Source organism: Babylonia areolata, chromosome 12 (assembly GCF_041734735.1).
Source record: "Babylonia areolata isolate BAREFJ2019XMU chromosome 12, ASM4173473v1, whole genome shotgun sequence".
In the NCBI taxonomy this organism is placed as follows: Eukaryota; Metazoa; Mollusca; class Gastropoda; order Neogastropoda; family Buccinidae; genus Babylonia; species Babylonia areolata.
Genome location: NC_134887.1, coordinates 25,190,292 through 25,215,750, shown reverse-complemented (window position 1 = coordinate 25,215,750; position 25,459 = coordinate 25,190,292). Strand labels below are relative to the sequence as shown.

The 25,459-nt window shown below is 40.6% G+C and overlaps 1 protein-coding gene across 2 annotated transcripts in view; it reads right to left on the bottom strand.

Moving 5' to 3' along the window:
• Nucleotides 1-25,459, bottom strand: part of LOC143288470 (uncharacterized) — an 83,098-nt gene that overhangs the window by 5,080 nt on the left and 52,559 nt on the right. For both annotated transcript variants that reach the window (XM_076596993.1, XM_076596994.1), the window contains 3 exons: nt 25,281-25,426; nt 23,769-23,855; nt 17,635-17,697 (listed from right to left, as the gene is read on the bottom strand). In XM_076596993.1, coding sequence (XP_076453108.1) covers nt 17,635-17,697; nt 23,769-23,855; nt 25,281-25,426 — 296 coding nt within the window. The remainder of the gene's footprint in view (nt 1-17,634; nt 17,698-23,768; nt 23,856-25,280; nt 25,427-25,459) is intronic.

Sequence of the window (25,459 nt, the reverse complement as noted above, 5' to 3'; positions counted from 1 at the left end):
TACATCACAGTCATCATTCCTCTGTCCAATACCTGCCTTCTTTCTGTGACATACATCATAGTCATCATTCCTCTGTCCAATACCTGCCTTCTCTCTGTGACACATACATCACAGTCATCATTCCTCTGTCCATACCTGCCTTCTTTCTGTGACATACATCATAGTCATCATTCCTCTGTCCAATACCTGCCTTCTCTCTGTGACACATACATCACAGTCATCATTCCTCTGTCCATACCTGCCTTCTTTCTGTGACACATACATCATAGTCATCATTCCTCTGTCCATACCTGCATTCTCTCTGTGACACATACATCATAGTCATCATTCCTCTGTCCATACCTGCCTTCTTTCTGTGACATACATCATAGTCATCATTCCTGTCCATACCTGCCTTCTCTCTGTGATACATACATCATAGTCATCATTCCTCTGTCCAATACCTGCCTTCTCTCTGTGATACATACATCATAGTCATCATTCCTCTGTCCATACCTGCCTTCTTTCTGTGACACATACATCATAGTCATCATTCCTGTCCATACCTGCCTTCTCTCTGTGACACATACATCATAGTCATCATTCCTGTCCATACCTGCCTTCTCTCTGTGACACATACATCATAGTCATCATTCCTGTCCATACCTGCCTTCTCTCTGTGACATACATCACAGTCATCATTCCTCTGTCCATACCTGCCTTCTTTCTGTGACATACATCATAGTCATCATTCCTCTGTCCAATACCTGCCTTCTCTCTGTGACACATACATCATAGTCATCATTCCTCTGTCCAATACCTGCCTTCTTTCTGTGACACATACATCAATGTCATTGTTCCTCTGTCCAACACAATTATAATCACCTTCTCTGTGACATATACATCATATCATTCATAGTCCTCATTCTGTCCAATGTACTAATCTTTCTACTGTGATACATATATCATGACACATATTCTGCAGTTATTGCAGAGTGACACATACCACATCCATCATTATTCTCTATGACATATGCATCAGTCACTCTTCAGTCTTCTGTGTGACAAACATCAAATCCATAATTCTTGTTCCTTGTTCCATAAGTTCCATGTGCTCAACTGTGACAGGAACAACATATATTTGGTATCTTCAGATACTGATAAAAAAAATTCCATCCTGAATCCACCAGGAGCTACTGAGATTTGATCCACAGATCTCATGGACCCTTGCTATAAAGTCCATAAAAAATTAGTACAATCTTCTTCATTGTTGAGACCCACAAGTATATAAATTGAATATTCTGGCACCTAAAACTGGGGGTGGGGTGGGGGTGGGGGGTGTCGGTTCGCTACTACTATTTCGTAGTTGGTGTTCCTTGATGATGTGAAGAAGAGGTAGAGGTGAAGGTGGCATCATTCCACTGCTGTTCAGGGGAAATGGGGGGTGAGGAGGGACAGGAGGTAACGGGATAGAGGACTGGGGAGGGAGAGGTGGGGGGGGGGGGGGCACTTGAAGCGTTGTTTACTGCTTGGAGACCCTTGACACAAAAGTGTCAAGCATTTTGGCCTCCACAGCTACTTGGGGCAGGCAGTTCCAGTCTATGATGGTTCTAGGTAAAAATGAAGAGCCTCTGTACTGTGTTCTAGTGGTGATGATGGAAAACTGTTGGTTGTGTCCTCGGCGTTAGCGAGACGGCAGTGGGCTAAGTTTCCCTTTGAGGTTCGGACAGTGAGCTTGATTGGTGTAATTTTGTACAGCATCGAGAGCCTGGAAGTCTTGTGTCACTTCTCCAGAGAGGGCCAACTCAACGACTCTAGCATTTCATTGACACTTGAGGTGTTTTGGTACCTGCCCAGAATAAAGCGAGCTGCTCGACACTGTATGGCTTCCAGTCTTTCAGTGTTCTTCTTAATGGAGAGGTCCCAAACGGATAAGCCATACTCCAGCAAGGGGCATACAAAGGCTTTATATGCTCCTTCTTTGATGTTGATGGAGCTGATCTTCAGGTTCTGTCTGAGGAAGCCCAGGGTTTGGTTAGCTTTGCAGCAGATGTTGTTGATGTGGACGTCCCAGTTCAGTTCTCTCTGGATCGTAATGCACCAGGTATTTGACTGATGAGATGGTGTCCAGGGTGTGTCCATGTAGGCTGTATGAGTGATGGAGGGGTTCCTGCTCCTTGTGACGTGGAGAGTTTGGCACTTCGCAGTATGAAACTCCATATCCCAGCTTTTCTCCCAGTCTGCTAGGCGCTGGAGGTCATGTTGTAGCTGGTTGTGATCATTGCCGCTGGAGATCATCCTGTATACTGCTGTATCATCCACAAAGAGCCTTACCAGTGAGGTCAGTTTCTCCGGAAGGTCATTAATGTATACTAGGAACAAGCATGGTCCTAGCACAGACCCCTGGTAAGGGAGACTGGCTGGCAGTTAGAGGGGTCGTACTGTTCCCCTTTTTTGAAAATTGGAGTGACATATGCTGTTCGACAGTCTTCTGGAACTATACCTGTGGAAAGGGATGACTGGAACAGTGTAGTCAAGCCAGGTGTCAGTTTGGCAGTGAGTTCCTTCAGCTCCCTTGGGCATATTCTGTCTGGACCGCAGGCCTTGTGAGGGTTGAGTTTCTTCAACAAGGCAAGCACTCCACTTTCAGTTACTGTTATGTTGTCTATAACTGGGAGATCCTGACTGGGCATTCCTGTCTTCTGTTGGAACTCTTCCGCAGTGTACTGGCCGCCGCTGCCAAGTACAAACTGAAATTGTTGATTGAGGACTTCCGCCTGTTCTTTTAGGACGGATGTCAAGTGTCCGTTCTTCCTGAGGGGGGCAACACCTACATTAGCCGACTTCTGATGTTTAATATAACTCCAAAAGCGCTTGTTCTTATTAGCCTGGCCAGGTGTGTCCTCCTCCATGAAGATGCCATTCAAGTACCTCCAGTAGGCTTGACAAAGCTGCCACTGTACAGTCCGGCATAGGGTCTTTACTTCAGCCCTTAGTTCCGCTGATCCTGTCTTCTTCATTCTCTTATAGGTTCTGTCTCTCCTGTGGATTAGTTTCCTGATCTCTGCGCTGAACCATGGTTGGTTGTGCTTGGCTCTTGCTGTCATGTGTGGAACATGATCCCTAACTGTGTCTGTCATGGTGGTCTTGAACATCCTCCACAGGTCTCCGGTCTGTTTGGTGTTTTTTTTTGTTGTTTTTTTGTTTTTTTAAATGGTGCACTTCTTCTCAAAATGGGGTAACATGCAAACATGTCCGAAAATATGATTCAGTAACTTCCACTTACAGTTATACATCATATTCCTTGCATATTTCACATCATCATTATTATCACTATAGTATTATTTTCAGTTTAAATGACTTTGGGCTGACACAAGTCAATGGTCTTTTTTCCTTCACTGCAACCATAACAGTTTTAAAAAGATTTTTTTTAAATAGTTTTAAATGCCTGTGTTTGCACTAGTGTCAGGAACTGACAGATCTAAGGAATTAGATCAGCTGGGATCAACGCTTATCTTTTTTTTTCACTTGCTCAGTGGAAAATTCACTTGCCCGGTTTTCAGAAACTTTCATGCATCAGACAAATTCACACACACACACACACACACACACACACACACAGAGAGAGAGAGAGAGAGAGAGAAGAAATATAAATGTTTCTTATAGGCCTAAAAAAAAAATGAGGTGGTCATTTGGCGATTTCAGATTAGTTTGAAAGAACAAAAAGAACAAAGCCATCTAACAAATTAATATCCTCTGTAAGTGAACAGTGACTGAGTGACAGAGAGAGAGAGAGAGAGTTAGAGTGTGTGAGTGTGTACGAGAGAGTGTGTGTGTCTGTATGAATGTGTGTGTGTGTGTGTGTTTTAAACATTCCCATTGCATATGTTTCAGTTTAAAAGGATAGTGAGGGTGACAGAACAAGACAAACTGAGAGAACAAGGTCAGAACATAGTTCCAGAGAAGGAAGGTGGTTGAGACTTAGTCCTACAGAGGGAAGGTGGTGCAGGCAGCTGTTACATAGTAGTTGCATGAAAATGGGGCTTTCAACACTGCCCTTTGATGAATGTGACCCTTCTCTTTTTCTTTTCCTTTTTTTTATTATTGCATATCATTTATTACATTTGGATTACCCACCCCCTCTACTCCTTTTTTTTTTCTTTTCTTTTCTTTTTTTTTCCCCCTTGCATAAAAGGTTATATTTTCTTTTCAACACTGTCTAATTTCGCATGAAATTCCACACCAATAAAGCAAAATTGCAATTCACACCACCCTTAGCAATAGAGGTAGTACATACATACATACATACATATATATATATATATATATATATATAATATATATATATATATACATATACATATACACATATAATATACACACACATGTATAATATGGTGACCGTTTGCAAGGGTGGTTTTTAGTTAACAAATAACTGACGAACAAGCAAGAAAGAATGGATGAAGAAGAGAGAAAGCAAACAAACAAGAAACTCATACACAAACAACAACAATAACCAAAAAAACAAATAAACAAACATAAACAAACAACAACAAAAAACACCACAGATCCCAGAACATGACATTTCAAATCTCATGGACCACAGGGAACATACGAGTCACAATAAACCAGTCAATACAAGATTGCTCAATATAATGTTTCCACTCCTGTGCAAATACCTCCGACTCTATATAAAAGATCAGAATTCATGTTCCATCACTAAATCTAAATAAGGTAGCCATTTAATAGAGAAATCCTGATAATTCATTGAGTAATTGCGTTTGAGTTCAGCAATGAATGCATGTAAACCTGGTTTAACCTTATTAATTCTACACTTGTATATAAAGAATTTTGCCCATAAAACTATCAAATCAAAAACATCTGTTTTAGTTTTTTCATCAGTGCCAAACAAAATAAGTTCAAAATTGAGGGACAATCTTTCACAGTTTTCACATTTTTCTTGAAGTTTATTTTCAAACTGAAGCCAGACAGTTTGTATAACTGGGCAAAACCACAAATAATGCTCTACTTATCTTTTTCGGTGTCACAAAAAATACAGTTGTCATTATCAGTCACACCCATTACTTTTAGGATATTATTTGACACCAGAATTCTATGGCATACTTTGATCTGAAACCATTGAATCTTTATTTCTTTAATTTTCTTTATCTTTTTTAATACAGTCTCCCAATCAATTTGTGTATTTAGCTTATTTTCCCATTTCATGAAGGCTTTTATGTCAAATATTTCTATCTTTTGCAATAGTAATTCATAGTATGGTTTTATTCCTTTGCTATTCCACATAATATTTGTAATGCCTTGCTATCTTTGTTCTTCTTGCTATTTTTTTGCTATGATCCTTTTTTGACTCACTTGTGTAAACAAAGTGAGTCTATGTTTTAACCCGGTGTTCGGTTGTCTGTGTGTGTGTGTGTGTGTGTGTGTGTGTGTGTGTGTGTGTCCGTGGTAAACTTTAACATTGATTGACATTTTCTCTGCAAATACTTTGTCAGCTGACACCAAATTAGGCATAAAAATAGGAAAAATTCAGTTCTTTCCAGTCATCTTGTTTAAAACAATATTGCACCTCTGGGATGGGCACAAAAAAAAATTAAAAAAGAAGCCAAATTATATGCAAACTGCATTTACTGTTATATCTATATTTTTTTATGCTCTAAACTTGGCACTTTGATATGATATTCTGACACAACAACAAGAGCAGTCATTTTTTGTTCAAACAGGAACTTCTTTTGCTAAGCATGGAAGTTGTATTTATTTTGCAAACGTTTTGGTGCAGAAAGCAAAAAAGGGAAATTAATCTGTAATTAATGCTAGGGGACTTAATTTGCTTTAAACTGATCTTTCTCATCTTAAACATTACATTTTGAAATTACACTCAATACATAAAAAGCTTGTTTGTTTTACTCTCATTGTACAGGGCTTTCACTATGTTCATTCGCCAAAGTGGTCTTTTTCGGAAAATACTAAAATCAATACAACGAGTGGACTTTATAGATCTATTGGCTGAGCCCTGAAGGTCATGGGCAAAAATCAATTGCGTACACATATTTATACACATTCAAAGCACGTGCTCATATTCTTCGCGAACGCGAATGACGTCATTTTGTTTCAAGTTGTTGACCTGCCCGTTCAATCCTATATTCAATGGACAATACACAATAACATATGATGGAAAGTTGGAGAAGGAGACGGTTAAATATTTAATCAGAGAAAGATTTATGAACGCCTCATCACTTACTGGATTAAGCCCCAAACTGCCATAAAAATATCAACAGAATCAGTCGGAATTCACAGTTAAAAATTGTAAACCATGCGAGTTAATACCCTTGAATTGATGAAACGCAAAAATTTCCGGTCTTGACTTTTCTCAAAATGAAGTACTTTTCACTTCATGCGACGTTTAGAAGTACTTGTACTTGGCTCTACATGTTATCAGTTTAACAAAATACTCAATTTTCATACCAACTTTAAAACTATAATTATAAAGCTAGAATGAACATAAAAGAGAAATTGAATCGACCGTGTCATACTACATTCCCGGCGGGTGTAACTAAACTTGTACATCTATCTAGATCTAGAGAAAACGGCTAAATGTTGCAGTGTGATTGCGGCGATAGCCACGTCTCCTTTACCGTGGACTTAAAAAGAATTTTTTATTGCCCTTAAAGATTTTTTGAATGCCCAAGATACACCAGAATAATATGATTTAAACAGCGTTCTCACTGCAAATACCGCAACTGATTTATCGCCCTTTAAAAAAAGTATGTTCAAATATTAAATTTTAAAACATCAGTTAAGGAGCCACGATAGTGTAATGGGTAAGACAGTTTCTTCTCACCTGAACACGCGGGGTTCGAATCTGGTTAGGATTTTTTTTTTTTTTTTTTAACCCGAAGCTTTATAATAACAAATACAGAACATATTTTAACGATTAGATTTTTTTCTTCTTAAGTGTATCACAAGTGAGTCTTGAAGGCCTTGCCTCTCTTGTCTTGCATATTCTTTAATTGCTTGTGTACAGCTTATGAAATTCAAGAAGTTTACTTTTATTCCATACTTCCTTGAGAATTTATCATAATTTAAGAATTGGCCTCTTTCATTTAGAACATCATTAACAAAAAATATATCTTCATCTGTCCATGCTTTACAGTGAAAACTGTTAATGCTGATTTTGAACTTGTTATTGTAAAAAATAGGTTCTGCTACTATTTCTGCATTCTTATTCAATTCTATTTGAATACATATACATCTCTCCAAAACTTATTACCTTTGTTTAGAAATCTTTTAGAGCCATAGTTTTTTATTCTATCTATTTCAGGATGTATATTCTGTAGTATTTTCTTCCATTTAAAACATGCAGTGAGCATTTTTCGTAGCCAGGATAGTTTCACTGCTTGTACGCCTGTATGTTTGGTACTCCAATTCCCCCACTTTCTACATTATGCACTGCATACACTTGTTTTATTTTGTCTGTTTTTTTGTCCCATACAAATTGAAAACACATGTCTTGTAGCTGTTTTAGATCACTGTCAGGTGGGTTTGGTAACAATATCCACAGATAAACCAGTCTGGGCAGAATAAGTGATTTGAGCACAGCTACCCTGCCCAGAGGTGTTGATATTCTTTTCGACCAAATAGTAGGTAATGTTTTTACTTCGACAAATTTATCTGCCATGTTGATTTCCGTTAGATTAGATAGATCATTTGAAAACCAGATACCAAGGATTTTAAATTTTGGGGGGTTCCATTCCATACATTGGTTCTCTAAGTATATTATATTTGAGTTTTTCTTTTTACCTAACCAAACATTAACAGTTTTTTCAACATTTAACTTAAGTCCTGAAAATTCCTCAAACTCTCCTAATACATCAAACAATTTTTCATAAGACTTTCTGTCTCCTTCCAATGTAAATGATGTGTCATCAGCAAACTGACTTATTTTAAATTCCGTGTCTGATATCTGTATTCCTTTAATTTCTTTGTCTTCTCTAATTTTATGAGCTAATATTTCTACACACAAGATGAATAAATATGGTGATACAGGGTCACCCTGACGACGCCATCTGTTTATAGTGAAAGTCTGTGACATCTTTCCATAAACAATTACACAAGCTTTAATATTTTTTTTTATAAAAAGTGTATATCCATTTTCTGATATCATTTCCAAAAGCAAATGTTTCAAGAACATTTCCCATGTAATCCCAGTTTACGGAGTCGAAGGCTTTTTCAAAATCAATTGAAACCAATAACCCTGGTAGTTGTTTTACATCTAAGTAGTGTATCATGTCATATAATAATCGAATGTTATCTCCAATATACCTCCCTGAAATAAACCCAGTCTGATCTTCATGAATTAGTTTTGGTAACACTTTTTTCATTCTATTTGCTACGCAAGCTGAATGATTTTACATGTGACATTCAGTAGTGAGATAGGTCTCCAGTTTTTAAGGTATTTCCTTGGTTTATCTCCCTTGGGTATACAGACTACCAATCCTTCTCTTTGTGTGATTGACATTTCACCTTTAACAAACCCTTCATTTACAGACCGAACCACAAAGTCCCCTAGCTGTCTCAAAATTTTTTAAGTTTACTGTCATCCCATCTGTACCGGGGCTTTTGTTATTCTGCATATTTTTTAGCACTTCTGATGCTTCCTCTTTTGTTATTAATCCTTCCAGTTTGTCGGATTCAACTTTGCTTAATTTGGGTAAATTTGTTACATAATTACTAAGCTCTACATTTTGTGATTTTATTTCTTTATATTAATCACTGAAGAATGTATTTGTTTCCTCTAGCATTTCATGTGTGTATGTGTGTAAGTGTGAGTGTATGTGTGTGTGTGTGTGTGTCTGCGTGTGTGTTTATCAAAGCCATGACATTTTACTTGATTTCTCAGACATTCAGTCTCAAAAAAGATCATTTAACAATGAAAATTTTCTCAAACATAAGCAATGAGACTATTCAGAAATAGAAGAAGTGTAAGTATTCAACAATCTGCAGAAACCCACATGTTTTGTAGAGATTGTTTGTTTACTTTGTCAGTTTTATTTTGAGACTATGCAGGTGTGCCAAATTTGAGAAAAGAAAAAAAAAAAGAAAGAAAAAAGAAAATAAGATTAAAATCAAAATAAAAAAATAAATAAAATAAAATAATTAATTAATCAAAAATAAATAAATAAATAAAAAATTTTGAAATCACTTTTGACAATAGTCATTATTCACAAACATCAATACATAAGAGCATGATACGCTGAAATTTTGTTTCATGTAACTTGTAAGCATTAGTGTGCATGTGTGTGTGTGCATGTGTGTGTGAAATCTAATATCAGTGTCAAATGATTTCACACCCCTTCCAGATCCATAATTTGGAAAGCAAGAAAGTTAAAAATGCTTTTCTGCAAATTTGTGTATTCAAAAATAGAAACTTTCATAAGTATATGTACCTGATATAAACCGACTTTAAATGTGAATACATATCAAAGAACAATATGCCAATTAAGTGCCACTGATGTATTTGTTTTATTTGTAAAATTTTTATTTACTCAAGTTACTGTGTGTGTGTGTGTGTGTGTGTGTGTGTGTGTGTGCATATGCGGGCATGTGTGCGTGCGTGCTCATAAATACGGGTGCTTATGTGTGACACATTTCAAAATGCATTACAATCCATAGCTTGTAGACAGAAGAATTCATGAATAATATGTGGAACAAACAAACAAACAGAAATCATTTACATTATTTTCATAAAATTTCAATAGCTCAAATGAACTGCTGTCACACACTTGGAATTGCACTGGCATGAACTGCACTGGCATGAAGTTCCAGTATCATATTAGTAGCATTCTGTATTGTTCCATTTTCTTACACTCCCATCCATCCACCACCTCCAAACAACCTTAATCAATCAATATCAACCTGTCATATTATTCTCATTTTTCTTAAATTTTGATAGTATGGGCACTTCTAACACCAGAATCACAAGTCAACCACCACTTATTTTTCAGTCTCATGACTGATTTTCAACAGAATTAATATTTACCTGTCCAAATACAGTCATTATTATGTTATTACACATAATTATTTATTATTTGTTATCATCTATTAATTATGTTGACCATACATGGTTAACTTGTCCCACTGAGGTGATTTGATCCCTCGTTATGTCCATGAGCAACTATCCTGCATTCCAACCATGGTTATAGTTGTTTCAGAATTAAAACATCAGTGAAACAGTCCATCCGCATCAGTGAGATAGTCCATCCACTTTAGTAAGACAGTCCCTCCACATCATTATCAGTGAAATAAACCATCCACATTACTGAAACAGTCCCTCCACATCATTATCAATGAAACCATCCACATTAGTTAAACAGTCCCTCCACACTATTATCAGTGAAATAAACCATCCACATTACTGAAACAGTCCCTCCACATCATTATCAATGAAACCATCCACATTAGTTAAACAGTCCCTCCACATTATTATCAGTGAAATAAACCATCCACATAAATGAAACAGTCCTTCCACATCATTGTTAGTGACAAACTATCCACATAAGTGGAACAGTCCTTCCACACTTTCATCAGTGAAACAGTCTATTCACAAGTGAAACAGTCCTTCCACATCAGTTAAACAGTCCATCCACAATGTGAAACTGTCTATACATTTCAGTGAAGCTCCATGCACATCAGTGAAACGGTCCTTCCTCATTATTATCAGTGAAACTGTCCACCACTTCGATGAAAATCCACCCACAACAGTGAAACAGTCCATTCACAACAGAGAAAATCCATCCGTATCGGTGAAACAGTCCATCCGTACAGAGAAAGAATCCATTCACAACAGTGAAACAGTCCATCCGCAACAGTGATACAGTTCATTCACAACAGTGAAACAATCCATTCACAGCAGTGAATTCGCTATTTAAGTCTTCTCCTGCTCACTGATGTTATTCGGTGACATTGTGCGTTTGAAGGCCTCGTCCAGGTCAGTATGTATAGTTAGTCTGATAATGACCCCGTTTTTCACTTTGGCCAGGATTTTGACAGCGGAAGTCCAGGCAGACATTGTTGCACTGTGCTCCATGGCACTCTTCAGCAGTTTATAGTTTGCTGCCGTGAGATCTTCTCCAACACTGGTTCCTTTTCCCTTCAGTCTGTGTCAGTTGAACAGCACCTGGTCTCGCTTTTTCCTGTCAAAAAATCTGATCAGGATCGGACGGTTCTTGTCCCCACTGCGTCAGCCAGTCCTGTGCGCAACTTCAATGTCAGCCGGCTTGACTTCCACTCCCACCCCCTCTGTGAACACACTGCAAACCTTTTTTACACACTCCTCGGCTGTCTCCCTCTCTTTCTCGGGAACTTTGAAAACCCGTAGATGTGTTCTGCGCGAGTATTGCTCAAGATCATTCTGGTCTTTCTCTATTTCTCTTATTTTACTGTCCTGCTGCTTTATAACGTTGCTAAGTTTTTCCGTTTTTGTTTTCATGTGTTGGATCTCCTCTTCTTCTTTCTCTCTTTGATACTCCAGATAAAAAAAGTCTGCTTTCAAACTTGCTCATTTTTTCCAAGAAGGTAACAGTAAGGTCCTTTACTTCTGTTTTCATTTTCATAAAATCGTCTTTTGCAGTCAGTTCATCAAACTGTTTTCAAGATTGTCAAGTTGTTTTTCGATTCAAGAAAGGATGGACTGAATCTCCATGTCACTGACCCCGCCTTCACTGATGTCAATAACGTGCTGGCGCTTCCACTCTTGTTTACGGTCGTCTGCTACTTCACAGAAACTTGTATCGCTTTCTTCAGTGGATGACGAATAAAATCTCTTAGCTCCTGATTTCAGATATTTCTCTTTCTGATCACTCATATCCACTCTCTTTGCATATTAGTCCGTGCTGTCACACTTGTCACTGTTGCATGGCGTTTGTTTTGTACACATTCGGTGCTCATGCACTAAAAAACACCAATGTCGGTCGCCTTCGCCACTACACCACGATCTCCATGCGCTCATACCCATCGATTCTGGTGTTAGAAGACTCCACAAATCATATCGGTGGGTTTGTCACAACCCTGTATGTTCTTTCGTGTACTCCTTTCAGCTCTGTGATATCCAGTTATGGCGTTATTAAGTAAAAATTAAGTAATAACATGCAGAGACACAAAGCAGCAGCCAGCACCGGCCATGAGCGAGAACTCACCCCCGAGTGTGACCCTTCTACTGAACTGGACTTTGACCCCCCATCCCCCAACCTATTTTGTTGATGTGAAACAAGAACATTATTGTACTCTGGTTATCACAAAAAAAGAAAAAAAAAAAGAATGAGTTGTCCTTAAATCTGTTTTAGAATACTGGTGTACTCCAAGTCAAAACTGTGTATAAATTATGCAAAAATAGAATGTACTGGTAAACAGGTCTGCAATTTATAGAATGGAATAAATAATGCAGATTGGAAGCTGACCCGATATATCTTAGGTCCAGTTTCCATAACATTTTGCCCATGAATTTCACACAGTGTCAGCAAGTTTCATTAACCCTTTCGCTGTCAGGAAAATAAGATTTAAGTGAAATCTATTTGCCAGGGTTTTTTCACAAAAAAACGGGTACAAATTTTGAAAAAATTATGTGCTCTTTGTTATTGGAAAAAGACCCATAAAAGTATCTATTTTCTGAAAGGTAAATGAATGAAGAATACAAAACACATGATATTTTCCCATTTTATATATTTTTAGTGACTGTTGCTTTGAAATCAGTGTTTTGTATTTTGTCACATTTTCAACTTGTTCATTACAAACATTAGTCAGGTAATTTGCACTAAAATATCATATTTTCTGGACAAATGTATATCTGCACACACAAAATCATACTAGAACAACCACAATTTAAAAAATTGAAAAAGATACTGATACACAATGCACTGTGACTTCTGCAAGTGATAATATGGATGTGAGGCCACGCCCCCTCAGTCTCCACCCCCCCCTCCTCTTCACCCCTCTCACAGGGTCACTTGATCCAGTTCTCATCAGACCACGTTGGTTGAGTGCCAAGAAAATCGCTCACACTGTGTCCTGCTAATAATTCGGTCAGTCTGTTGTCTGCTACAACAGTACAGCCGGCATCATTCACTGATAGTCGTATCTTGGCTACACTCTTGATTGCTCCCTTTATTTTCTATCAAATCATCCTATAAATGTTCATCACTGTCGTCTTCGAATTTACGCTTCAATTCTTTCTGAGCATCAGCTAAAGAAAGCAATCTCGCTTGATTTAGTTCACCACGATCACATGTCTTGAGCACGGCATCAGTCCGACATTTTGTTGAGTAAGCGAGGAGAGGAGCCAGGCAAACACTGCGGCCAGTAACCCAACCAAAACGTTCAAATAAAGGACTGCCTCATGACGTTGATGGTGTTTCTAGCTATGAATAGAATCTAGAGAGATTCCCCAAGCTAAAGCTACCAGCATTTTTGTCAACGAACTGAATGCAAAGCAAGGAAAAGTCAGAATATTTCGATGACGAGTTATCTCATCATTATGGCAGCAAAGCAAACATGCTTGCCATGATGAGTTATCTCGTTATATAGGCAGCCTAGGGGTTAAATAGGTTTCATTTGAGAAATCTTTGTCTGCTTGAAAATGCTGGTGATGCCAGATATTTGTACCTGTCTTATTTTGAGAGTTGTGCGCAAAAGCCTTGGAAAAGACACTTAATGCCTTTGAAAACAAGAAAGATTCTGGGCATTTGATGGGATGAGTGTCACCCTTTCAGCCCTGTAAGGTCTTCAACCCATGCAGCCCTCCCAGCCTACATCATCAGGGAGGGGTGCTTCACTTCAGGCACAGCGTTATACCAACTGCTCAACCAATGTCATATAATCATTGAAATAGAACTTTGACACAAGGCACTGAAGTCTGAAGACAAGGTATGCATTATTTTATTTGTAACTTTTAAATCAAATATAGAAATAGTAAAATGTCAGCTCCTGTTGGTGTTGAAGGCTGTGGGCTATCTTCTTGATTCATATGTCCGCAACTTTGTTCACACCTTTGGCTAATTTAATCTCCTTCACGTTCCCAAGAATTCTCGGATGAATTATAGGTCAAATTGTCATTATCTGGGTCGAATTCATTGCCAGAGTCCATCATAATTTCATCCAAGCACCTCCTGTGCAGTTAAGCCTTTGATGTTTTGCCATATCAACGAGGACAACTGAATGAAAAACACACTGACCATTAAAATTTTGGAGCAAAATTTTGCGTGCCTGTTAGGAAAGAAGTTCCAGTTACTTCCCTTCCATAGCAGTTAAATGTATGGCAGCAAGCTGACAGACAGGTTCAAGTGAACAGGTTTCTTCGCCAAACTGCTAGACGGGCTGACAGGTTCAAGTGAACAGGTTTCTTCGCCAAACTGCTAGACGGGCTGACAGACAGGTTCAAGTGAACAGGTTTCTTCGCCAAACTGCTAGACGGGCTGACAGACAGGTTCAAGTGAACAGGTTTCTTCGCCAAACTGCTAGACGGGCTGACAGACAGGTTCAAGTGAACAGGTTTCTTCGCCAAACTGCTAGACGGGCTGACAGACAGGTTCAAGTGAACAGGTTTCTTCGCCAAACTGCTAGACAGGATCAGGCAGAGAATGGCAATCAGTGGCAACCACCTAGCAGGCGGGTGCAGGGTTGAATGAGTTGAAACCAGCCAAGAAGAAAGAAAAATGGCTCAACCTAGAGGTTTACCACGGACTTCAGGTTATCCCATGCAAGGACCTTGTAAGGACTTGTAAGGACCAGTTCCTCATTTTGTAAGGACCTTCACCCACTGAAGACAAATAGAGTGATATCTGGCAAACTGCACATTGTGCATAAACAGGGATGAAAACTGCTGAAGCAAAAAAAAAAAAAAAAAAAAAAAAAAAGGTGGAAACGCCCCAAGAAACTGCTGCTACATGTATTTTGTGTTAAAGCCTAAAGAGACCTTTTCTGGCACTTCTGCAATACATTCCAATAGAAAAAACAAAACAAAAACATTTAATAAGGTGAAATAAAACCAGGTAGATGCGGCAGACCTGCCAACCCCAGAACATACAGAGAGGAATGTTTTCAGCAACAGTAAGGAATATTTAGAAACTGAGAGGAATGTTTTTCCTATCTGTGGTATCATGCCTAAAACAAAACATTTCTTTTGCAGTCCTAAATACTTTTTTTTAATTTTTCTCTCTCTTTCTTCTATTAAACATTTTTAAGTACTTTTGCAGCAGACAGTGACATGATTTATTTGTATGAAGACATATTTTCTTCAGAGGAGCTGGGAATCTTTTCTTACATTTCTGCACAAACTCTCTCTTAGTTTACTGTTGTAGCATGGTCCTTCTTGGCACTTGAGAATCAATGCCTGTGTGGTATCCCGACCCATGATGGAATGAAAATGATACTTCTTCAGCTGAAGTGTTTTTGCTTTTTACTCCATCAAAATGAGACTTGGGGATATCACAATTCTTGAAATCTTTTCCCTCTGAAGTCCCTATTCTTTGGCAATGAGCTTCACAGATTGAGATATACCAGGGCTCGACAACGGTTGCCCGACTGCCTGGGGCAAGTAGATCATCGTGTCGTGCCAGTACTGCCCTTACCGAACTTGCCTGCCTGGGCAAGTTATATTTTCCAAGACTAGCATGTTTTTTTTCCCCCCAAAATATCCATCACGCTCCCCGATACCGATCGTCTGATACTTTTCCTCTAGCAGATGATGTTTTGAGTCTGACTGTGACAAGTGGTCATCAGAAAAAGAGAGCTATTAACAATCATGCAGCTCTAAAATGTGATTTGCCATTGGTTGCTATTTTTGGAGAGCCAATGGTAATTTTTCTTACAGCGTAGTTCATATTCTGCCCATCACATCAGGATTTACTATTTGTTAATCATCACATCACAACTATAAAGAAAAAAACATGTCGCAACGTACTCTAATGTCGTTCCACTTTAAACAAAAAAACAACAGAATTTGTTTCTATGACAGACCTGTTTACCAGTACCATTTTGGGGTAATTTGTACATCATTTTGACTTAGAATACACCAGTGCTCGAAAATAGATTTCAGTACGACTTATGAGAAAAGAAAAAAATTCTCATTCCTTCACCCCCCCACCCCCCCTTTCTCTTTGACCCCTCCTCCAGACAACACCTCCCATATCGCAGACTTGCTTACCCTTAACGCCCCCACACCCCATCCCTCCCTCTCCCTCCCCTTCCTCTCCCTCCCCTTTTACATGGTCAGACTGGGAATAGCAGAAAGGAGGGAGGCAGGGTAGGGGTCAAAGTCCAGTTCTGTTGAGGGAATCAACACATATCAAAGGACATTATGGAAAGCTCGGTTGCTAAGCAACCTCCATGTAGATTGAACAGCTGTACCACCTTCCCTGTCTGGAACTGTGACCCTTCACCATCCCCTTTCACTCACTCACACACACACACACACACACATACTCTCTCTCTCTCTCTGATGCCAGGTGAACTGAAACTCATCCTGGTGTGGCCATCCTGGCAAGTGAATTTTCAACATAGCTGCCTGACCAGGCAAGTGAGAAACAGAAACTGTTGCACCCATCTAGCAGAATCGTACTTGGATCTGTCAAATCCTGACACTGTTTGTCTGACAGTGCAAATGCTGGCTTTTCTTTTTAACTCTGCATGTTGCTGTTTGCAGTGGAGGTTAAAAAAAAAAAAATTCCTGTGGCTGACAGTCAACTGCAAAAACATGCCAAAGGCAGTGTTTGTCAAGTGAGACTGAGATAAAAGTTGTTGTGGCTGTTCAAAACAACAGTTATCTTTGGTGAAACCCGACAAAACAAACATCAGTTAAAGAAAAGGGTTTGACTACTTTGTGTGTGTGTGTGTGTGCGCGCGCGCGCGCATGTGAGCATTTGGTGATGCATGTAAGTTTCTGAAAGTTGAGCAAGTGCAAATTCTGTCCGGGCAAGTTAATTTTCCAGTGACTTGCCCGACTGGGCAAGTGGGAAAAAAAATTAATGTCGAGCCCTGTATACTACCTAGTGTCTCTATCAAAATTGAGACTGTTGAAAGAGGGCTTGTAATGATGTCTTTGGTGTCAATAATACCATTTCTCAAAAATAAAATGATAAACTTGGGTATGTGTGTGTGTGTGCGAGAGAGAGAGAGAGGGGGGGGGGAGGGATGTGCTAAGACCTTTTATCTGTGTGTGAGTGAGATTGTAAGATATGTGTGTGTGTGTGTGTTTGTGCGCACACATGTGTGTGTGTGGTGCCAGTGTGAAAGAGAGGGAAAAGAGAGAGAGAGGATGGGGCCACGCTCAACACACCAATTTAGAAATGATTCTGACATCACTGCCACCCCCTCCTTTCCTTCAATTCATGACTACGCACACACGAGCACACACATACACACACACACACATATGCATGCCCGTGAACACACTCACTGCTACAGGAGTGACGTCATGCAGTACAGAGCCATGCGAGAACGAAGAGAACGGATATAGTGAAATGTGCTGACCACCAAATAAGAGACACTGGTTGCTTGAACAAATAATATTACATGTGCTTAGTTGTAGTTTAAAACACACAACTTGGAGCTTTTTTAAAAATAAAATTATTTCCTCCATTGTCTCACCTTTTCCCTTCTGGATTTTCTGTCACGTCCATGAGCAGGAACTTTGTTCAGTTGAGATTCCAGCTGAAAACACATCAAAAATTGTTCTATACGTACATATTATGACACAACTGGAAATCAAACAATAGTACAAAATGTAACTGAGCTTCCACTCCTTTCAACCTTCACTATCTACTGAATCTGTCATACACAAGCTGCAGATATTTACCCTTTCCCTGCTCCACCTTTAGAATAATGCTCCAAACTGTACACTTTTTCACTCAAGAATCATGGGTGGAAAAACAAATACATGCACATGTTCATGCCCACATTAACATGCAATACACACTCACATGTGTGCTAGCACATACATGTACTTGCTATGTCAGTGAGTAAGGACTGTGGTGTAACAGACGGGAGTAGAGATTTGTGGCCATAGTGTAACACATACAGTTGCCATCCAAACATGCTGCTTCAGGGACACCACTCAACAACACCAAATAGTCTGAAATGTGCAGGTGAGGTGTTAAATGCTCAGTTAACAGTGGGTGCTGTGACTGATTCTGCTGTTGCAGCAGTCATACCAAAGGCACTGACAGTGAGACTGTGAAAGTGCAAACAACAGTGGGGTGGCTGATCACTATGATCAGTCCCATCCACTGACCACTTCCCCTCTACCCCTACAGTTACAGTCTTTACCACTGACCACTTCCCCTCTACCCCTACTGTTACAGTCTTTACCACTGACCACTTCCCCTCTACCCCTACAGTTACAGTCTTTACCACTGATCACTTCCCCTCTACCCCTACAGTTACAGTCTTTACCACTGATCACTTCCCATCTACCCATACAGTTACAGTCTTTACCACTGATCACTTCCCCTCTACCCCTACAGTTACAGTCTTTACCACTGACCACTTCCCCTCTACCCCTACAGTTACAGTCTTTACCACTGACCACTTCCCCTCTACCCCTACAGTTACAGTCTTTACCACTGACCACTTCCCCTCTACCCCTACAGTTACAGTCTTTACCACTGACCACTTCCCCTCTACCCATACAGTTACAGTCTTTACCACTGACCACTTCCCTCTACCCATACAGTTACAGTCTTTACCACTGACCACTTCCCCTCTACCCATACAGTTACAGTCTTTACCACTGACCACTTCCCCTCTACCCATACAGTTACAGTCTTTACCACTGACCACTTCCCCTCTACCCCAACAGTTACAGTCTTTACCACCGATCACTTCCCCTATTCCCCTACAGTTACAGTCTTTACCACTGACCACTTCCCCTCTACCCCTACAGTTACAGTCTTTACCACTGATCACTTCCCATCTACCCATACAGTTACAGTCTTTACCACTGATCACTTCCCCTCTACCCCTACAGTTACAGTCTTTACCACTGATCACTTCCCATCTACCCATACAGTTACAGTCTTTACCACTGACCACTTCCCCTCTACCCCTACAATTACAGTCTTTACCACTGACCACTTCCCCTCTACCCCTACAGTTAGTCTTTACCACTGACCACTTCCCCTCTACCCCTACAGTTACAGTCTTTACCACTGACCACTTCCCCTCTACCCCTACAGTTACAGTCTTTACCACTGACCACTTCCCCTCTACCCCTACTGTTACAGTCTTTACCACTGACCACTTCCCCTCTACCCCTACAGTTACAGTCTTTACCACTGACCACTTCCCCTCTACCCATACAGTTACAGTCTTTACCAATGACCACTTCCCCTCTACCCCTACAGTTAGTCTTTACCACTGACCACTTCCCTTCTACACCTACTGTTACATCTGGCAGTATGAGGCAGTTCCACAGGACTTCAAAGACGCTTCCATCATACACCTGTACAAGCGCAAAGGAAATTGTCAGGCCTGTGACAACCATCGTGGAATATCCCTGCTGTCCGTCACAGGCAAGACTCTGGCCAGAGTGCTACTCAACCGTCTTATAGCACACCTTGAGCAAGGTCTCCTACCAGAGAGCCAGTGTGGCTTCCAGAAAGAACGCGGAACTATCGACACGGTGTTTGCTGCCAGGCAGCTCCAGGAGAAGTGTCAGGAACAGAACGCCGACCTTTACTCCACCTATGTCAATCTGACCAAGGCCTTCGATACTGTTAGCAGAAATGGCCTTTGGAGAATCATGGCGAAGTACCGATGTCCCAGAAAGTTCATCACCATCATACGGCAACTACACGATGGGATGCTGGCCCGAGTCCAAGACAACGGAGAGACTTCAGAACCATTCCCTGTCTCCAACGGAGTCAAGCAAGGGTGTGTTCTTGCCCCCACCCTGTTCAGTCTCATGTTTTCAGCCATGCTGACAGATGCCTTCAGAGACGCTGATGTAGGCATTGGCATCAGGTACCGCACAGATGGCTCACTCTTCAACCTCAGGAGGCTTCAAGCAAAAACCAAGGTGAGGACAGACACCGTCAACGACTTCCTGTTTGCTGATGACTGCACTCTCAACGCTGCCTCCGAAGCTGACATGCAACACAGCGTCGACAAGTTCTCTGCTGCCTGTGACAACTTTGGCCTCACAATCAGCACAAAGAAGACTGAGGTGATGCACCAGCCAGCTCCATGAAAGCCTTATGTTGAACCAAACATCTTCATCAACGGGCAACGACTGAACGCGGTGGACAAGTTCACATACCTGGGCAGTACACTCTCTCGCACAGTTGTCATCGATGACGAGGTGAATGCCAGACTCGCCAAAGCCAGCGCTGCCTTTGGCAGACTCCATAAGAACGTTTGGAACAGGAGAGGCATCACCCTGGAGATGAAGCTCAAAGTATACAAGGCCATAGTTCTCACCACACTGCTCTATGGATGTGAATCATGGACGGTCTACAAACGCCACGCCAAAAAGCTGAACCACTTCCACACCACCAGCCTCAGAAAACTTCTCGGCATAAAGTGGCAAGAGAAGATCCCTGACACAGAGGTGCTCACTCGTGCAAACTTGCCCAGCATCTACACCATCTTGATGCAGGCCCAGCTGCACTGGGCAGGCCATGTAGTTCGCATGCCAGACCACCGGCTCCCCAAGAAACTGCTGTACGGCGAACTCCAACATGGCAAGCGCTCCCATGGAGGCCAAAAGAAGCACTTCAAAGACACTCTGAAAGCTTCTCTGAAGGCCTTCAACATCAGCCACGACACATGGGAGCTGAATGCAATGGACAGACCAAAGTGGCATTCAGCTGTCCACAAAGGCGCCAAATCCTGTGAGGCCAACAGAATCGCTGCAGCAGAGCAACGCAGACACGCCAGGAAAAGCAGTGCCAGCAAGTCCCCGACAGCCGCCACCATCCCCTGTCCACACTGTGTCAGAACCTTCCGGGCGCAGATTGGCCTGATCAGTCATCTGCGCACCCACAGAACCCAACCCCCACCCCCACCCCCAGGATGACCAGATGGTCCTCGTCGATCCTGACAGACGAACCACCACACCACTGTTACAGTCTTTACCACTGACCACTTCCCCTCTACCCCTACAGTTACAGTCTTTACCACTGACCACTTCCCCTCTACCCCTACAGTTACAGTCTTTACCACTGATCACTTCCCCTCTACCCCTACTGTTACAGTCTTTACCACTGACCACTTCCCCTCTACCCCTACAGTTACAGTCTTTACCACTGATCACTTCCCCTCTACCCCTACAGTTACAGTCTTTACCACTGATCACTTCCCCTCTACCCCTACAGTTACAGTCTTTACCACCGATCACTTCCCCTATTCCCCTACAGTTACAGTCTTTACCACTGACCACTTCCCCTCTACCCCTACAGTTACAGTCTTTACCACCGATCACTTCCCCTCTACCCCTACAGTTACAGTGTTTGACAGGGTCAATGGCCGATTGGTTAAAGTGTTAGACTTTCAATCTGACTCTGAGGGTCTCAGGTTCAAATCTTGGTAACGGCGCCTGGTGGGTAAAGGGTGGAGATTTTTCCAACCTCCCAGCTCAACATATGTGCAGACCTGCTTGTGCCTGAACCCCCTTCGTGTGTATACGCAAGCAGAAGATCAAATACACACATTAAAGATCCTGTAATCCATGTCAGCGTTCAGCGGGTTATGGAAACAAGAAAATACCCAGCATGCACACCCCCGAAAGCAGAGTATGGCTGCCTACATGGCGGGGTAAGAAACAGTCATACATGTAAAAGTCCACTTATGTACATACGAGTGAATGTGGGAGTTGCAGCCCACGAACAAAGAAGAAGAAGAAGGAGACAGTCTTTACCCCCTGCTGTCACAACTCCTTTCACAGTCACCATACTTTGAACAGTACATCTGGCAACAATGAATGGTTTGATTATCTTCACTACTCAACAAGTACTGCCTGACTTTTCTTTTCCCCCATCCACCCTCCCACCACTTTTATTTGTTCTGCTTTCATTTTTGACTCACTTGTGTAAACAAAGTGAGTTTATGTTTTAACCCGGTGTTCAGTTGTCTGTGTGTGTGTGTGTGTGTCTGTGTGTCCGTGGTAAACTTTAACATTGACATTTTCTCTGCAACTACTTTGTCAGTTGACACCAAATTTGGCATAAAAATAGGAAAAATTCAGTTCTTTGCAGTCATCTTGTTTAAAACAATATTGCGCCTCTGGGATGGGCACAAAAAAATAAAGAATGAAGCCTAATTATATGCAAACTGCATTTACTGTAAAATTTATATTTTTTGTATTCTCTAAACTTGGCACTTTGATCTGATATTCTGACCCAACAGCTAGAGCAGTCATTATTATCATTTTTTGTTCAAACAGGCACTTCTTTTGCTAAGCATGGAAGTTTTATTTATTTTGCAAGCGTTTTGGTGCAGATAGTAAAGAAGGGAAATTACTCTGTAATGCTAGGGGAGTTAATTTGCTTTAACCCCTAGGCTGCCTGCATGACGAGATAACTCGTCATGGCAAGCATGTATGCTTCGCTGCCTGCATGACGAGATAACTCGTCATCGAAATATTCTGACTTTTCCCTGGTTTGCATTCACTTCCTTGGCAAAAATAGTGGTAGCTTTAGCCTGGGGAATCTCTCTAGATTCTATTCATAGCTAGAAACCCCATCTACGTCATGAAGCAGTCCTTTATTTGAACGTTTTGGTTGGGTCACTGTCCAAGTGTTTGCCTGACTTCTCTCCTCGCTCGCTCAACAAAATGTTGGACTGACGCCGTGCTCTAGACATGCGATCGTGACGAACTAAATCAACCATGATTTCTTTCTTTAGCTGATGCTCAGAAAGAATTGAAGCGTAAATTCGAAGGAGAAGATAGAGATGAACATTTATAGGACGATCTGATAGAAAATAAAGGGAGTAATCAAGAGAGTGGCCAAGATGCGACTGTCAGTGAGTGATGCCGGCTGTACAGATGTTAGCAGACGACAGATGACCGAATTAGCAGCAGAGCAATATTCTTGGCATGCAGCCAACGCGGTCTGATGAGAACTGAATCAAGTGACCGTGTGAGAGGGGTGAGGAGGAGGGGGGGTGGAGACTGAGGGGGTGTGGCCTCACATCCATCTTATCAGTTGGAGAAGTCACAATGTATTGTGTATCTATCTCTTTAAAAATATATATATATTGTGGTTGTTCTAGCATGATTTTGTGTTTGCAGATATCCATTTGTCCAGAAAATATGATGTTTTTGTGCAAATTACCTGACTAATGTTTGTAATGAACAAGTTGAAAATGTGACAAAAAACAAAACACTGATTTCAAAACAACAGCATGTCACTAAAACTATATAAAATGGGAAAATAGCATGTGTTTTGTATTCTTTATTCATTTCCCTTTCAGAAAATATATACTTTTATGGGTCTTTCTCCAATAACAAAGAGCACAGAATTTTTTGAAAATTTATACCCGTTTTTTGTGAAAAAACCCTGGCAAATAGATTTCACTTAAATCTTATTTTCCTGGCAGCGAAAGGGTTAAACTGATCTTTCTCATCTTCAACATTACATTTTGAAATTATACTCAATACATAAAAAGCTTGGAATTTTTTTTTTTTAAGTGTATCACAAGTGAGTCTTGAAGGCCTTGCCTCTCTTGTTTTTTGTTACTTCCACACAATGTTATTGATTTGAATAATGAAGATTAGTGCCTACCTGTCTTTTTTCCACTTGCAGTGCATCATAACGCCTTTCCACCTGTTGTATCGATCGGACACGATCACGCAGCATTTCTTCTTGAGTCTAGAAAACAAAGTAAGAACAATGACATGATACACATTATTTTTTCATCATTGTAAATCAGACTGATTAAAACTTGCACAAAAAGAACAACTACAGTGATTACTTTCTGAAGGACATGGTTTCCTCAGTGTAGCACAGCCTCCCCCTGCCCAAATGTTCACACTTCCATTTTAAAATCTGGTTATATAAGTCCTGCTACTGTCAACTGCGGCGCATCAGTGCCGTCCGGAAATATCTGTCCACTGACGCAACATCTAGACTTGTCGTTTCTCTCATTCTCTCTCGCCTTGACTACTGTAACTCTCTATTGTCTGGTTTGCCTGCTTCATCCATTCAGTCCCTTCAGCGCATACAAAACTCTGCTGCCCGACTCGTCCTCAGAAAGAAAAGATCTGAGCACATCACTCTTCTTTTGCAACATCTCCACTGGCTCCCTGTCTCACACTGAATAAAGTACAAGATCAGCACTCTATGCTACAAATGTATTCACAAATCAGCCCCTTCCTATCTGGATAGAAAACACTAAAGACAACCAGTGGCTTTATTCTGTTAAATCTACTCCTGTGTTGCTTTGTTTCAATCAAATACAGCTTACATCTATCTCATCATTTGTTTCAATCATGTACAGCTTGTATATATCTCATCATTTGTTTCAATCATGTACAGCTTGTATATATCTCATCATTTGTTTCAATCATGTACAGCTTGTATATATCTCATCATTTGTTTCAATCATGTACTGCTTGTATATATCTGATCATTTTGTTTTACAGCCCAGCCCACCGGGCTGAAGAACTGGTCACAACAGCCTGTAGAAACTGAAGGGGGGAAAAAAAACGGATTAGAAAATTTGACACAAGTACAGTCACATTCATGCATATAAACATAGGGCAGGCCTCTGATGCTGACCATTCCATCCATTTTTTCTTTTTTGCCAGAGGATTAAAAAAAAACCAACTATCCGATACGTAAACATAATAATACATGATTCACAAAATTATATATATAATAACACTAACAGGCATACAAAACCAAAAATTATCAATAGACACCTTACACGTCCTTGACGCAGAAAGAATACAACACAGTAAGAATGCCCAATTATCAAGTCCAGGAGAAGACTAGAAAAAAAAAGTCAAGGCTTTCTTGAAAAAAACATTTGGTGAATATTCCAGCAAAGCAAAAAATAAGACAGAAGAGATGACAGAAAGAAAGAAAAAGCCAGAAATAAAGAGAGTGATAGAGAAGAGGGCAACTTCAAGCACAGATTTTCCATGTGGAGATAATGTTGATACTTAAAGAGCCCCCGGTATCCCCATGGGTTCACATATGGCTGAACCAGATTACACTTACACAAACAGATTAAAAAGAGATAATCCACACATCATGTTTATTAAGTCTGTCAAAAAGAGATGGACCACTCACCATGTTTATGGTGGCCGCTTTATCAGACTGTGGAGGTTTGGCCAGAGAAGTATACACATCTTCCCACTGAGGACGAGACACAAACTCCCCACTGCGTACACGTTCCAAAGTTGTGTCCACTCGGTGCACATCATCTGCGCTGCCTCCTGATTCATAAACACAAAATGTTACAAGTGAAG